At 47.9% G+C, this 15,435-nt stretch overlaps 2 protein-coding genes across 3 annotated transcripts in view; one reads left to right on the plus strand and one right to left on the minus strand.

The window, feature by feature from the left end:
• LOC308121242 (serine/threonine-protein kinase VRK1-like) overlaps positions 1–12,536 on the plus strand; it is a gene marked incomplete at its 3' end in the record, with an annotated part of 35,881 nt that extends 23,345 nt beyond the window's left edge. The window contains exons 11-14 of the mRNA XM_080482385.1: positions 737–909; positions 11,095–11,409; positions 11,996–12,154; positions 12,300–12,536. Of these exons, the coding sequence (XP_080338511.1) occupies positions 737–909; positions 11,095–11,409; positions 11,996–12,154; positions 12,300–12,536 (884 nt within the window). The remainder of the gene's footprint in view (positions 1–736; positions 910–11,094; positions 11,410–11,995; positions 12,155–12,299) is intronic.
• The window catches only part of fancl (FA complementation group L), a 41,287-nt gene continuing 37,461 nt past the window's right edge, over positions 11,610–15,435 (minus strand). For both annotated transcript variants that reach the window (XM_080482336.1, XM_080482335.1), the window contains 4 exons: positions 14,764–14,845; positions 13,992–14,108; positions 12,861–12,932; positions 11,610–12,596 (listed from right to left, as the gene is read on the minus strand). In XM_080482336.1, the coding sequence (XP_080338462.1) occupies positions 12,564–12,596; positions 12,861–12,932; positions 13,992–14,108; positions 14,764–14,845 (304 nt within the window). In that variant the 3' untranslated portion in view covers positions 11,610–12,563. The remainder of the gene's footprint in view (positions 12,597–12,860; positions 12,933–13,991; positions 14,109–14,763; positions 14,846–15,435) is intronic.

The following is a 15,435-nucleotide window of genomic DNA, read 5'->3' on the forward strand; positions in this document are numbered from 1 at the left end:
CATGTATGAGTTTGGGGTTTTTAGAACCATGATTGAGAGTGGTGTGGCTTTCAATGTCATTCAGTTGTTGTGTAGATCCTGATTATTTAACGTGAAGTGAATAATTTCCACTGTCTGTGGCAGTGAGATGATGAAGTGAAGGACCTTCGTCAGCATCGTTCCTCTACATGTCTGCTGTCTTCCGGTGCTTTGCCAACGCTCCTCTCCAGAACAGGAGATTCAGGGAGCTGGACACTGCTGTTTAGATAAGAAAGTTTCAGCTGTGTTACAGAGAACAAAGTTTCACAGCTTTACTCAGGCAGCCACAACTTCCACGTTGGTTCCAAGAGGGCTGTGACTATTGTTACGTTACATACCTGCTTCGTTACACGTTGTTCACAACCCACCTACATCTTAACCGTACTCTCTGTGGTGGGTCTGGGTACGTTTTGCCTTACCGCCCCGCCACGTACTGTACGTTGTGACCGAGGGACAAAAGAGCCGCCGGTGCCGACCCCTGTCCAAGGGATATATTGTGCTTTTCTACATTTTAGTGGACAAAGCCTCCTGCTTTTTTCTAGATCTCCAGTTCCCCACCACTTTAGAGATTATATGTTTTGCTTGGTAAAGATAACTGCTAAATTGCCGCAGATGAGCTTGAGGAAGTTTGGATTTCTGATCTGACACCATTTGTGTTGTCGGACTGTCAGTTGTTCCAGATTGTTTAGTGGATTATCTCTCTGTGTTCTGTTTTCAGATGAGGTGGCTCGGTTCCTGCTTTACATTAAAACACTGGATTACCAAGAGAAGCCCGACTACAAGTATCTCATAGAGCTGCTGGGAGGTGTCGTCAGTAGGAGACTGGACTTCTCAATGCCTCACGGAGCTTCAGGGGAAGCATCTGCCATAAAGGCTGCCAGCAGGGACAAGGTGAGGACATGGGGGTTGGGAGACGCTGGTCGGCGCACCGCTGGATGTGACACGCCGCAACTTCCGCGTTGAGGCAGATATCCCAGACGCGATGCGAGGACAGACCTCAGGGCTCGGAGCATCTATAAAGGTCCCGGCGCACCGTCTGTGGATGCGGTCCGAGTCCGATCGGCGCGTCGCATCACGTCACACACACCGGCAGGTTCCGGAATTCTAGCATCGTAGAACCGGAGCTCCAGGGCTAGCCAGTGTGTGCGGACAAACGGCGGCCCACGCAATGGAGCACCGGCCGGCGACGCAATGTGACATGACGAGCGGACTCGGAAGTGCATCGGTTATGGCTGTAACGTCTGCTCCAGAGTCCCGGTCTCCGTCCTGCCTCGCGTCTGCTCTTTAGGGACCAACATGAAAGTTGCGCAGCAAAAAACAAAACAAAAAAGCAACCAATGCGAAGCTGAATATGTTAACAAGAGAGAATTCAGACAGCAAACATTTTAAAATATTGAGGCAGTGTAGTAAATCACTGACCAATCAGCAAACGGCTCATCAAAATCAGACCCGTTCAGTTGTCCTGAGTACCCCGACGGAAGGGCGACGGAAAAGCGCCAACCTTTGGTGCGGTTATTTCTGCAAAATCCCAAATTCTTGCAGTGGAAACCTGAACCGCACCGGACCATACCACTCCATTCCTGCACTTTTTGTGCAGTGGAAACGGGGCTTAGTCTGCAGACTGATAAAAGTCCATTCACTCAGTTTGTTGTTATTCAACTTTTTTTTTTTCTTTTTTCTTTTCCCTTGTCCTGTTCGGCAGCTTGGGCCAACAATATGATGTGATTGAGAGCCTTCGGAGTCAGAGCAGTTTTTGGTCTTGCAACAGGGAGAGACCTGGAGTCTCCTCCTGTTGCCTTCTCCGTCAGAAGTTGGCATGGCTGCCGTACACGACCGGGGGGGGGGAACGCACAAAGAGAGAGAGAAGAGAAGAGAGAGAAGAAAGTTGAGGGGGGAGGGCGGAAGGGGATAACATACAATATCCTTGTTGTGCTACATATATTATTTGGAGTTATCACACTGATCCAAATACTTTCCAACTGTTTTTGGATTAAACCAGCCTGAGCTGCTCTATCTAGACAGTAAAATGATTTCTTAGATTAACCAGCCTGAGCAGCTCTATCTAGACAGTAAAATGATTTCTTAGATTAACCAGCCTGAGCAGCCCTATCTTGGCAGTCAGATGATTTCTTAGATTAACCAGCCTGAGCAGCTCTATCTAGACAGTAAAATGATTTCTTAGATTAACCAGCCTAAGCAGCCCTATCTTGGCAGTCAGATGATTTCTTAGATTAACCAGCCTGAGCAGCTCTATCTAGACAGTAAAATGATTTCTTAGATTAACCAGCCTAAGCAGCCCTATCTTGGCAGTCAGATGATTTCTTAGATTAACCAGCCTGAGCAGCTCTATCTAGACAGTAACGTGAAGCAGGAACAAGAATTAACAAAGAGGCAACAAGATTTTTAAAGTTTGAGCAAATGATGACAGAGAACAAGCAACTTCAGAAGCACCTTTCGTGAGGAGTGGAAGTGTGTGTGTGTGTGTGTGTGTGTGTGTGTGTGTGTGTGTGTGTGTGTGTGTGTGTGTGTGTGTGTGTGTGTGTGTGTGTGTGTGTGTGTGTGTGTGTGTGTGTGTGTGTGTGTGTGTGTGTGTGTGTGTGTGTGTGTGTGTGTGTGTGTGTGTGTGTGTGTGTGTGTGTGTGTGTGTGGCTTGTCCACTGGGTGTGACCGGAACTGTTGTGGAGGGACCCGTGGCGACACCCCGGCGTCCGAGGCCATCGGGCCCGGACACCGCCACCCCGGCAGACGGCAGCCCCCCAGGCCCGGGGAGACCCCAGCGAACCACCCCAGAGAGCCACGCCCCCGCCCAAAAAGCACCCGACGGAGAATGCAGAGAAGAATCCCCCCCAGGCAAGAGGGGCCCACAAGAGAAGGATAAAGGGCACAGGGCCCCAGGCCCCGACCCAAGCCGAGAAAAGGCCGGAGCAGGGCCCCCGGGCCGAGAGCCCACCCAACCCAGAGACGGCCCCAGCCGCCGCGCCCCGGACCAGCCCCGCCCCCAGGCCCAGGAAAGCGAAGGCCCGCGCCGGCCCCGGTCGGAGGACAGTCAACTCTACACCCCCAGGAGCCTCATATCCCACCCGCCCCATGATTCTCCCCCCTGATCTTGATTGAAAAACCCAACCCCCGACCCACCCCCCACTGACACCCACCCCCGACATAGACAGGGACGCAGACGCAGACACAGACTCAGACGCTCACACACTCACCCAAGGTGATGACTCGCCCCCCAGGCCGCCGGCCGGGCCCCCACCCGGCCACCGCGGTATCCCAACCTCCACCAATCCAACAGCAAATGGAGAAGGAGCACCGCACCCCAGCCCCCCCACGAGCGCCACGCCCGAGGGAGCGCGCCCCCCGCATTCCAGCCGCACTCACCCCGGGCCGGGGCGGGACCCCAGCGGGAGGTGCTGGGGGGAGCCACGTCTCCCGCCCTTCCCCTGCCCTATATGTGTGTTGGATGTATGTAAGGGTGTGTCTTTGTGTTTTGAAGAGGTGGATGCAATGTGTGTGTCTATGGTGCGGTTTAAAATTGGGGGGTAGCGGGGCCCGGGCGTTCTACCGCTGACAAGCGGCAGAACCCTGAAAGCGGCTTACCCCCTCAAGACCCTGCGTGACTAAGTGTGGTTAAAATTGTGGGTGATGCAAAGTCGGGGGAGGACCCAGACCGCAGTTAAGTAGCCCGGACCCCCCACCTAGGCACCGCCCCACTGTTCCCTATTGTGGAGTATTATAAGGTGAGGTAAGGTAGGGAGGGTTCTGAGGGAGGGGGTCCCCCCGTCGCTAGGACCTTGGCCCACCCCACCCCCGAGCGGCCGGCCTAGGACCCGGGGAGCCACCCCCCCCCCCCCCCCAACAAGGCGCTGTAAGGGGACCCGAGCAGGGAGCCCCCACCCCACCCAATGGCCAGACAGCAGAGTCTGAGACCCGCAGGGCCCAGTGCGAGCCCAGCCGGAGGCCAGTGGCCAGGGCACCCCCCCCCTCATTCGCCCACACCCACACACACACAGCCCCACAACCCAACACACACACACACACACACACACACACACACACACACACACACACACACACACACACACACCCATATATCAGGCCCTGGAGGTCACTCTCAGTCAACCGTCCATCCAGAACCCGGAGCCCCCCCGTCCCCCGCTCCCCCCAATCCGGGAACGAGGCAGACCCGGAGCGCGGCAGCAGGGGCCAATCCGCCCCACCGGGGGAGGGGGCCAGAGGGAGGACCCACCCCCAGCGCCGCAGCGGGCACCCCCACCGGAAAGGGGGAGGCCCCGCACCCCCAGGGCCCGGACGCCCCGCCCCCAACCCCCCCCAGCCAACAGCCCAGCCGGGGCCCGACGCCCAGTCCCCCCACCCCACCCCAGCGGGCGCACCCCCGGCCCAGAGCCGAGCCCCCCCCCCACACCCCCGCCCAGGACTCCCCAGGCCAGGCCGCAGCCCCCCAGCATAGACGCTAGGACCCCCCCGAGCCCACAGAGCCACCAACCACCAAAGCCACGACGCCCCAACCACTGACGGTCCCCAGAGCCCCGGGGTGGAGCCACCACCCCCCCACAGGGCTACATGGTGTATTTAATTATTGGGGACCATGTGGACTCAAATTGTGTCAAATGATTTTTCCTACAAGCAGACATTCTCTCCAATGTGATGTGGTCTAGAAGTAAGTTTTTAAATTACTTTATATTCAGATTACTTTTGGATTTCCAGTTCATGAGGATCGCCTTTTTTGCGACGCTTAGGGAAACCAGGAGCATGCAGGACTAATTTTTTTCTCTTTTAATTTCTGTGAGATCTCCTAACAAGCAAAGTGAAGGTGTGACTGGAATAGGGTGGCCCAGGCATAACGATAAATCTTCACAAATCTTTTGCCAGAACGTTTGGACTGGCGTACACAGCCAAAGTGCGTGTAAATAGGTATCGGGGAGATCACCTGTGCAGTTTGAACATATGTTAGTGGGAGTGAGACCCATCTTGAACATCCTTTGTCCTGTGTAATGAACTCTGTGAAGGACCTTGTATTGTATGAGCTGTATATTGGGGTTTTTTGCTCATTTTGAATGTATTTGTACAGATTTCTGACCAAAACGTTGGGTCTCTGTTGATGTTGAGATCTTCTTCCCATTTGAAGGTGGGAAGGGATATTGAGATATTTGAACCTGACAGGATTGAGATAATTTTAGAAAGAGGTTTAGGTGCTGAGATCTTCAGGAGATTTGTCACTGTCTGAGGTAAATTCAGGTTAATCTGTTCTAGTTTGAACTTAGTCAAAACAACTATCTGGAATATCTTCAGCTTAAGTCAATAATACAAACTGATACCATATGTTTCTATTAGCTCATTAAATGGAATAAAAGAGTTATTGGAGATAAGTTGTTCTAAGTGTCTTATTCCTTTATTTTGCCATCTTGGGAAGTTTATTGGTTTCTTTCTTTGCAGGATGTCGGGATTGTTCCAGATGGGTGTGAGTTTGCAGGGAATGAGTGAAGATCCATTAATTTTAAGAAATTCCCACCAAGCTGTCAGCGATGTGTTTATATTGATGCTTTTATAGCAGCTGTGCTTTTTGATGACAGGACTGAAGAAGGGAAGATCTCTGACTTGGAGATCTTCACAGAATGTTTTTTCAACGTCTAGCCAGCCTTCATCTAAGGGTTTCTGATTGATCCATTTTACAACATAAAGTAGTTTATTGGCCAGATAATAATTATAAAAATTTGGGAGTTCTAAGCCACCTTAGTCCTTGGTGTTCTGTAGTGTTTTTAAACTTATACGTGATGGTTTGTTTTTCCATAAGAATTTTGAGACATGAGAATCAAGAGTGTTAAACCAGGTTTTTGGTGGTTTTGCTGGGATCATTGAGAAGATGTAGTTAATTTTAGGCAAGACCATCATTTTGATTGTTGCTTTGATTTGTTTTAAAATTCAAGGAAAGCCCCGTCATGTCGTCTCCATAGCAACATACAGTGATTTTTGTGAGTGCTGGGATGATCAAGAAAACACTCAAAAGCAGTAAAACTGCAGCATGTTGTGCTTGTCCGTTCAATAGTTCAGACTTGTAAATGTTCTGGATCATTGATGTAGCCCTCACAATGTTGGAGACATTCAGTGACGATCCAAACTTCCTTTCGTCAAGCAAAGCAAAGGACTGAAAGTCATCTGTAATTCTGCTCTTTCCTAGTGTTGGGATTTATGGTTGGTTATTAGCATTAAATTACTGTAAGTAATAGATTACTGAAAGTAATAAATTACTGGAAGTAATTTATGAACAAATACAATTTTAATGGGAGTAAACAGTAATTTACTCATTAACAACTTAAGTAATTGAGTAATTACTTAAAGTTAATAAATTATCAAAAATAATTTATTAATGAAAAATGTATTTTGCATAAATTTGTTATTTATGCATCAATAATAAATTGGGGCACCACCAGATAAACTGGAAATAGCTAATACCAAAATGACAGTCTCGTTTGTAAAAGGTTTATTTAAGTTAGTTAATATTTCTGTGTAAAATATAACAATCTTGAATAGAATAGAAGGTGTAAGATCCGAGCACAGACTGTTACAAACCAATGAATTGTCAACAATAAATACACAATAATCACCACGAATCGTTCAATTCAGCTAACAGGCGTTTATTAACAAAATGTATTAATTCATAAATAATTCTGAAATCATCTCATAAATCAACACACTTAAATATCAAACGACATCTAACACGGGAATCTAATCTATTAAACAGCAAACACTATGTACAAAGAGTGTGTGTGTGTGTGTGTGTGTGTGTGTGTGTGTGTGTGTGTGTGTGTGTGTGTGTGTGTGTGTGTGAGCTTATCTGATAAGATAACACGCCGGCTCGGGTCTCCAGAATCCTCCCTAAAAGGGAAAAGAGAAGTAGTCCAAACTGTGTCCTGCTCATCCAGCGGGCTGAACTGGGTTTGGTCCCATCCTTCCACTTTTGTGCTTTCTCTTCTGTCCCGAGGTGGCAGGGACGTGCGTCCCTCTCGGTGGTCGGATTGAGAAGCGAGGAACAGTTGGTTGGAAAAAAGTTTCACCAAGTTTGAATCTCGGACCCCTGTGGTGTCCGGGTCGGGTTCGACCACCTCTATTGGTTGCCTACCTGGGGGGTTGGGGTCGTTGCTTCCTCCCTGCTGTTTTTTTTGCCTGTTCATTGTTCCTGGTGTTTCTCCTCTGTAGGAGAAAATGCTTGGAGGAGTTTAATGGAATCTTAAGGCCCAACATCAACACTAGTATGTAGATACAAGAGAATGTCTGAAATGAATCATGAACCATCTGAAATGTCTGATCTTCATTTGGTTGTCAATGATCTGCATTTGAGTCACCAGAATAGTCAAACCTTCTGCACATTTTGATAAACTTTCATCTCCTCTTCCTTACATAACCAGTTCAGCTTTCTGAGCTCAATTGTTGGATTCAGGTCTATACTCTGACTGGACCACTGCCAAAAGAGGATTTTTCTTTGTTTGAAGCAATTTTGTAGTAGATTTACTTCCATGTTCAGACTAGATGTCCTGGCGGATCAGCCCATGTTATCCTGATACATGTGGGGCCTCAGGTTCAGTGGATGAAGTTCTGATATTGGTATCTAGTGTGTTTTTGTGCTTGGGTGATCTTCCTAAACACTTCAACACTACTTTGATCAGGCCACAAAACATCGCTTCAGCAGTGAGGATGCACTGATACCGGTACCAGTATTGGGTCCAATACTGAACAGATTACTCATACTCATGAATGATCCCCGATACAACCTGGCAAATGTGATGTGACGAAATCCCTCCACAATGTCAGCAGCGGGTAGACAAGAGAGGACGAGTGATGCCAGCGGTTTGGAGAATCTTTAAATTATTACAGTTAATATAAGTAAGACAGATGGGGCGATATGGCATTTTATCAATATCTCAATATTATTCAGCCATATCACGATACTTTGCCCCAGCCTGAAATCAACACTTTGATGCATGCAATGACACTAGTATGACGATTTTATGTGTGCTTTAAAATATTCTTCACACTACATTAATATATGCTAATATTTAAATTGAATGCAATGAGGGGGAAATCACAACAAAGTGACTCTTTCCAAAACAGGGCTCACACACCAGTGATGTGGTTAAATGTGACTGATACACTCAGTAACGGTGAGCTGGAGCGTATGGCAGCACACAGCGAGCTCCGTCCATCGATCTACATCTGTAGAAGCAGTATTACACTGGAGCCTCCAAGGCTGCTGGTGTGTAGCGTCGACGCAGAGGCTGTGTGGAGGTGGTTTGTGGCAAAACACAGCCTTTGCATAATATTTGCGTATTAATTAGGCTTTATGGCATTTAAATACTCCTATTGGTACTTGGCATCTGCAAGTATTTAAAGGTTAGTACTTGTCCTTTAAAGAGGCGGTATTGGTGCACCACTACTCAGCAGCGTTGCCGAGTGTCAGGATGTTCTTTATCCTGGTCTGGACACAAAGTCTCTTCACTGGTTTTCAGACGGGACTTTCATGAGCAGATGTTCTCTGTTCCAAGGTTTCCTTCAAACTGGTAGCTGCTACTAGAATCCCGGCCTCAGAGTTCACTTTTCTTTTTCCAGTGTGAATGTTTAATGGCTGTGTGGTTTCACGAGGTTAAACCCAATGTTTCCGTCCTCAGCTGTGACTCAGATGCAGCTCAGATCAAAGGACGACTGAAAGAGTTTAGACTTCCTCTGCGCTGCAGCTGTAAAGTGAAACATCCTCTCTTTGCTGGCAGTTGGATCACAGATGATGATTCTTTCAGTTCAACACTGTTGGCCACTGCTCTCCACCAAGTCTCTTGACCTCAGTGCAGAGAGGGAAGGGTTAATCTCCCGCCCCACCGACCGGAGGTGTCAGGGTCTCTCGCTGAACGAGGACCATGATTCTCCAATTCAGCAGAATCACTTCTTGACCCGCGGGGCCCAGCGAGCGCCCTCTCAATGGCCCAGTTTGAAGGAGTTGATGGCACACACTTTACGCAGCACAGGGTGTCTCCAATTATGCTCCTGATTTCCTCTCCTCTCCTTGTGTCATTTCATTTCCATGCTAAAGTGCCGGCCAGTTTGATCCCTAGTTAAACAGAAGTGGCCATTTACCGGCGGTTTAGTGTTCAGAGTAAATGTCAGCCGCGATAAAGGCCACCCAATGGGCACATTCACTGAATCGTTACTCACTAGTGTTGGATAAATATATGATCATTTCAAGGCTGGTTTTAGTTTGGAAGAGGGGGAAAGTCTTTTTTTGTTTTGGAAGAAGTGGATAGAGAGAAAACATCCATTTGTATGATAGTTGGAAGATTTAATGAAGAATTGTAAAAGATGAAACTGAAAAAATTAAGCATAGGGATGCACCGATACTGATAACAGTATCTGGCCAACACTGCATGGACTACTTATATGACATTTAGTATTCCTAATAAATATTTGTACTCGACATCAAGAAGTCATTAAAGGGTAGTACTCCTACTTGTATTTGTCATTTAAAAAAAAAAGAAGTATCTGTGCATCTTTGAATGAAACCATTAAAGGAGTCATATTATGCAACTTTTCAACACTTCCACATGGTTCCTATTGGTCCAAAAACATTATAGTCAAACTTTTATGCCCCAAATCCAGCTTGTCCTTGATTTTCAGCCAGTTGAATATTCTATCACGCGAGCCTCATTCAGAATCTGCTGGTTTCAGGGAGCTGGACTGGCTCCGCCCCACAGAGGAGGAAGTACTTCCTCTCCTTATGCAACACGCTATTGTTTACGTTCTGTATGTTGCTAAGTTACGGAGAAACACAGTTCAACCAAACCAATATGAACCACGATCTCAGCCAGAAGGAGAAGCTCCTGAAGAAGTTCTGACTGCTGCTGCAGCAGGACATTTCAGAAGGTTAATAAAACATATTGTGTCTGAATATGTTAATTAGCTGCACTGAATATTTTCTTTACAAAGAAATGTGCTGTTTTAACAGCAAATAAATGACTCGGATCAGCCTGAGTGAATATGCACTTATCTAACTATGTGCATGCCACACTGAGATCAGATAATTTAAGTATCCTCTACTAATGATCATAATAAGTAGCGAATATAGGAGTAGGAGAATATCCTGGGCCACCATTGAATCATAGAAATGAATAATAAAGATCACCTCACAATTATCAAGCCCACGCACGCACGCACGCACGCACGCACGCACGCACGCACGCACGCACGCACGCACGCACGCACGCACGCACGCACGCACGCACGCACGCACGCACACACACACACACACACACACACACACACACACACACACACACCTCAGACTCTGCAAAGCCTCCATTCGACCTGCAGTCTCTATCAGCACAACTTTGCAGACATGAACAATACCTCACAATAAACAAATAAACCAAAACTAACCAGCCTGGTGCTTCGAAAAGTAATATAAAAGCATATAAATCAGAATATTTTACTTACAGTTCCTACATTTGCAGTAGAGTTACAGATAGTTGGTACAGATCTTTATTAGAAGTTTTGCTGCCAGTCCAGCATTGTAGTGGCCGATGTTATGAAAACTCTCGGGAGCGACGTACAAAACCAGGAAGTCTTGTTAGTACATTCCTATTAAAAATCAAATGAATCCACTGGGTCCTCACAGGCTCAGATGAAGGCAGTAAAAATCGACTCCTCTGCTCGTTGACACAGTAACGGTGCATCTGGTGTGTTTTGCTCGTATCTTCGCCATGTTTGTTTACCTGCAGCGGTAGCGAGGGGGAAAAAACGGAGCGCACGCCGAGCTGCCTGGTTGTGGGCGGGTCAAAGGGAGGGTCTACCTGGATTGGGGTTGACTAAAAAACCCTGGTGACGCTACATAGGGTTTGCTTTCTGATTACTTGTTGGAACGCACACTTTAGAAAACATTAAACAAGTCAGAGAAAAATGACAGGCTTTCTTCACTTCTGGAGTGTCATTCCAGGTATGGGGACGTATATTACTGCTGTAAAACCATTCCAAAATGAATTTTGCATATGTCCTCTTTAAGCAGAAATCTGTCAACAGAAAGCAGGAGGAGCCAGAGGAGCCAACAGAGCCCAGGCTGTTCCTCCAGAGGGGGTCCACCAAGGAGCCAACAGAGCCCAGGCTGTTCCTCCAGAGAGGGTCCACCAAAGAGCCAACAGAGCCCAGGCTGTTCCTCCAGAGAGGGTCCACCAAAGAGCCAACAGAGCCCAGGCTGTTCATCCAGAGAGGGTCCACCAAGGAGCCAACAGAGCCCAGGCTGTTCCTCCAGAGGGGGTCCAGCAAGGAGCCAAGCCCAAACAAGTCCCCACTCAGTACCTCAGAGGACCCCCCCTCGCTAGGCCTCAGTCACCACAGGTACACTTTGTGTTCACATCCCTGAGTCCACATAGGAGCCACTTCAATAAGGCTCCAGTTTACCTGATTCAATCACCGTTACAGTCGTCGAGTGCAATCAGGCTCAAGAGAAAGATGAATCCATCAAAAAGGAAAAACAAATTTCAGTGTACTAACAGAGATACACAGAATATGGCTTTGGTGAAGAATTGGACCAAATTAGAGCTGAACTTATCTTTATTGGTGAAAAACTCACAAAGTTGGAAACTGTGAAGCGGACGTGACAGCAGTCCACCGAACACCTCGAGACGGAGTGTGAACCCAAAGAGTTCCTCCTCAGAGCGAAGGAAGTCATCGTCACAGAATATAACTAAGGAACTGTATTTCATATATAGTGTTATGAGGTTGAAACTTTTTTTGTGTGTAACTGCACAGGGTGTGGCGGGGGCGGGGGCGGGGTTGTCTAGGATTGCATAGGTAGAAATTTAGGTAAATCAAGAAAAAGGTTGGAAACCACGGCCCTGAGAACTGTTGAGTCAGCAGTTTTCTGCAGGATTCATGATTCAGGACCGTTTGGTGATGAGACGTGTTTTGTGTTTGCTGCCAGAGAGAAGAAGGTGGTGTGAGGAGAGCGTGGTGGAGCAGAAGCCACCCTGTCTACACTTGTGAAGACGAGGAGGAAGAGGAGGACGAAGGCCGACCTAAACCCATTGCTGCATGCTACCTGCGCGGCCCTCCGGTAAACCCTGGAGGTGCATCCAAACAGGTGTGAGGTGAAACGCTTGGCGCCTCCTGTGTGACGGCTGCTTCTCCATCACTGTGTTCAACCTGAGCGTGTCTCTGAAGTTCTGCAGCAAATGTTTTATTACAAGTCAGAGAAACCACAAGACTCAAAGCAGCCTTTTTAACAGAGGAGGAGCAGCAGGCCGCCGCAGCCCGAGGCGTGGCGACGGCCGCCACCATTCTACAGCGAGGAGACGGAGTCCAGCCGGAGATTGTACGAGGAGGATCTCTACCTCCTCCAGAGACGATCAGGTGAAGCCCAGAGACCAGCGTCCACCACCGTGCCCTGGTTCGTCTCCGTGGTCGTCTTCTTCTTGCTGGTTGCTGCTCTCGGAGCGTCACGCAGCCCGCTCAGACTCCTGTGAGCAGGTGAAACTTCCACCAGCTCCTCTTCATGATGTGTGGACCATTTTCACAGTGATGGGCTGCAGAGAGGAGGAGAGGCTTTATTCCGCTGTGTGAAGGATCGCTGGATTCTCAGTGAAGAGAGAGAACGTGAAGTGGGCTCTGGTTTCTGACCGAGGATTTCTTTTTTTTTTTTTTAAGCGCCTTTTGACTGTGAATGGGTGGCGAGGATACGCAGGCTCGTGCCTTTATGAGACGAGGAGCGGCTCGGCTGAATGCGGCGCTAATTAAGAGCGCTGAATATCGGCAGAGCGGCGGCAGAAGGCCTCGGCCTCGATACGTACCTTGCTGCAGTAAGGACACTCTCCAAAAACAATGCTGAAGCTCTGCCTGCTGGAGGGGAGCGCACGCAGCCACTGTGGAGACGAGGACATCAGAAACGGCTTCATCAAGACGTTACCTTGGAACTGAATCTGGAACTTTGCAACAGCCTTTGCTTTCTGTGTGAACGTGAACTGAACGGAGCTCATGGGCTCCATGTTTCCTCTCAAGCCTTAAATCACCGGAACCAGACCAAAGCTCTCGTCCTGCACCGTCTGAGTTGTTCCCTTCAGACAGCGAGCAGCTGCTTTAAACACACTGGAGACACCAGGCTTTCATCAACACCTTTAGTTCGAGATCGTCCACAACGTCTGTTTCGCTCTTTAATGTCTGTTAGTGTGACGAGGACTTCCTCGGCTGGCTCCTCACGTCTTTTACCTGCAGGCTTTATTAGAAAGTCGTTCCTCTGCTCTAACTTCACAGGTCTTTTGACCCGTTATGTATTTTGTTGTTAATTCATATTAATTTACTGTAACATGTTCGACTTGGTGGCTCAGAGCTTCGTCCAACCACTGCAAGGTGAATGCAACACAAAACCCCTCATCATTGAACACAAACGTTGCTCTTCAGAGTGGAAACATGTTGAAGTACTGTCTCATCATGTCTTTGATGGGAATAAGTGTTTTACAGTCCATTTGTTGGATGTGATTCTGATGTTCAGGCCTGCAGTGTTATTGTGATGCTCTGACTTCAATCCTCTAACCCACCAGTGACGTGAGGGGAAGGAAACAGGAGGATTTCTGGACCAGGTTTTGAGCTCTACAAGGTTCACATCTTCACATACCTGAAATGAAATGTTCTCCTGAAGAACAGCAGCAGTTTATTGTTAACTTTATCACAATAAAGACATTATTATTAAATCTACGTTTTACAGTCTGCAACTGGACTCACACTGAGTACACACACACACACACACACACACACACACACACACACACACACACACACACTTAAACACAGGATAATTGAGTTTATTCCTGAAGAAATAAATTATTTGTACTGTAGTTTAATAAAATACTGTAAATATATTTTTGTCTTAGGTGTTATTTTTCAGGAGTGAGTGTGTGTGTGTGTGTGTGTGTGTGTGTGTGTACCTCGTAGAGACAGGCCTGGTGGAAGGGTTGTCCACATCGAGGGTCGTTACACACCTGATCGGGGATGGCTGCTTCCAGACGGTACGAGTAACAGATCCCACACTCCATGTTGAAACTCTACACGCGCACACACACACACACACACACACACACACACACACACACACACACACACACACACACACACACACACACACACACACACACACACACACACACACACACACACACACACACACACACACACACACACACACACACACAGTAAGCACCAAACTGTGTGTGTGTCATAATGAGGAGCTCCTGCTTGTGTGTTTTTTCTGAAGCGATCCATTAAGCGAGAGGATGGCAGGTAAAAAAAAAATCAACATCTGGTCAACTCAACTTTTCTGCACTCCTCTGAATGTTAATGAAGCGGCGGCATTAATCACCGCGGCGACAGCGGATAAACACAACGCCCTTTCAACCCATCCGTGGAGAGGGGAGGGGAAGGAACTGGAGGGGATTTTTATTCTTTTTTTCCTTCGAAAAGGCAAAACAAAGTGAGATAAATTTTTTTATGAATAAAGTGGTTTGATAGTCGCAGAGAAACCTGCCATCTTTGTTATTCTAATGATCGGATCTGTAAACAACCCAATTAAAGAGGAATTTGTGCACACCTTTTAGAAAAACAAAACAATGGTAGGAGGAGGAGGAGGAGGAAAATTTGGAAACAGAGAGAAACGACCCTCACTGGAAGTTTCACACACTGCTAACGTGTGGGATGACGTACCGACTTGTCGTGGGTGGCAGGTGATGGGAACGGGATCTCCAGAACATCCCGGAGGTTGAGCAGGACGCTGGCGTCCGGGTTCCTGTCAGCAGACCACAGACAGCTTCCTCACACACTAATTAACTGCATGCAAATGAGTCTGCACACACACCGGGGGATGATTAGCTGCAGGAGAGGAGGGGCTCGTCTGCCGAGGCCCGCGTCAAGCCAGCAGGAAGAGCTTTTAGCCTGGGGGGAACTTTAACTTCTTGTGCTTCTTCTGAACATGAGGGGGCAGTTTTGTGTCACTGACACTATTGACACTGGTGGACGGGCGGGAGGAGAAATGTCCCAGAGGTCAGGAAGTACACCCACAGCTAAGAATCTCTTCAAACCTACAAAGATTTCTCCTCGCTTAAAGATCGACCGCTAAAACAAAACACAAAATAAAGCAGTTCCAGGAAGAAGACGACTCCCGCTGTGGGGTTGGAGGACGGGTGTCAGAGGCTCCAGTTCGGCCAAGTCACCAAGCAAAAAGGAGTTTTTTAAACAAATTCCTCAAGAGTGGTGGAAACAACACAACACTGAGGACTTGTCAATGCTACTAGATGCTAACAGGACTTACTTCTACCTCAGTTGCAACGTGAGCCTCCAGGTTGTCTTCGCGGTCTGAGCCACCCTCTCCTCCTCTTT

Source organism: Lipophrys pholis (assembly GCF_963383615.2).
Source record: "Lipophrys pholis genome assembly, chromosome: 15".
Lineage (NCBI taxonomy): Eukaryota > Metazoa > Chordata > Actinopteri > Blenniiformes > Blenniidae > Lipophrys > Lipophrys pholis.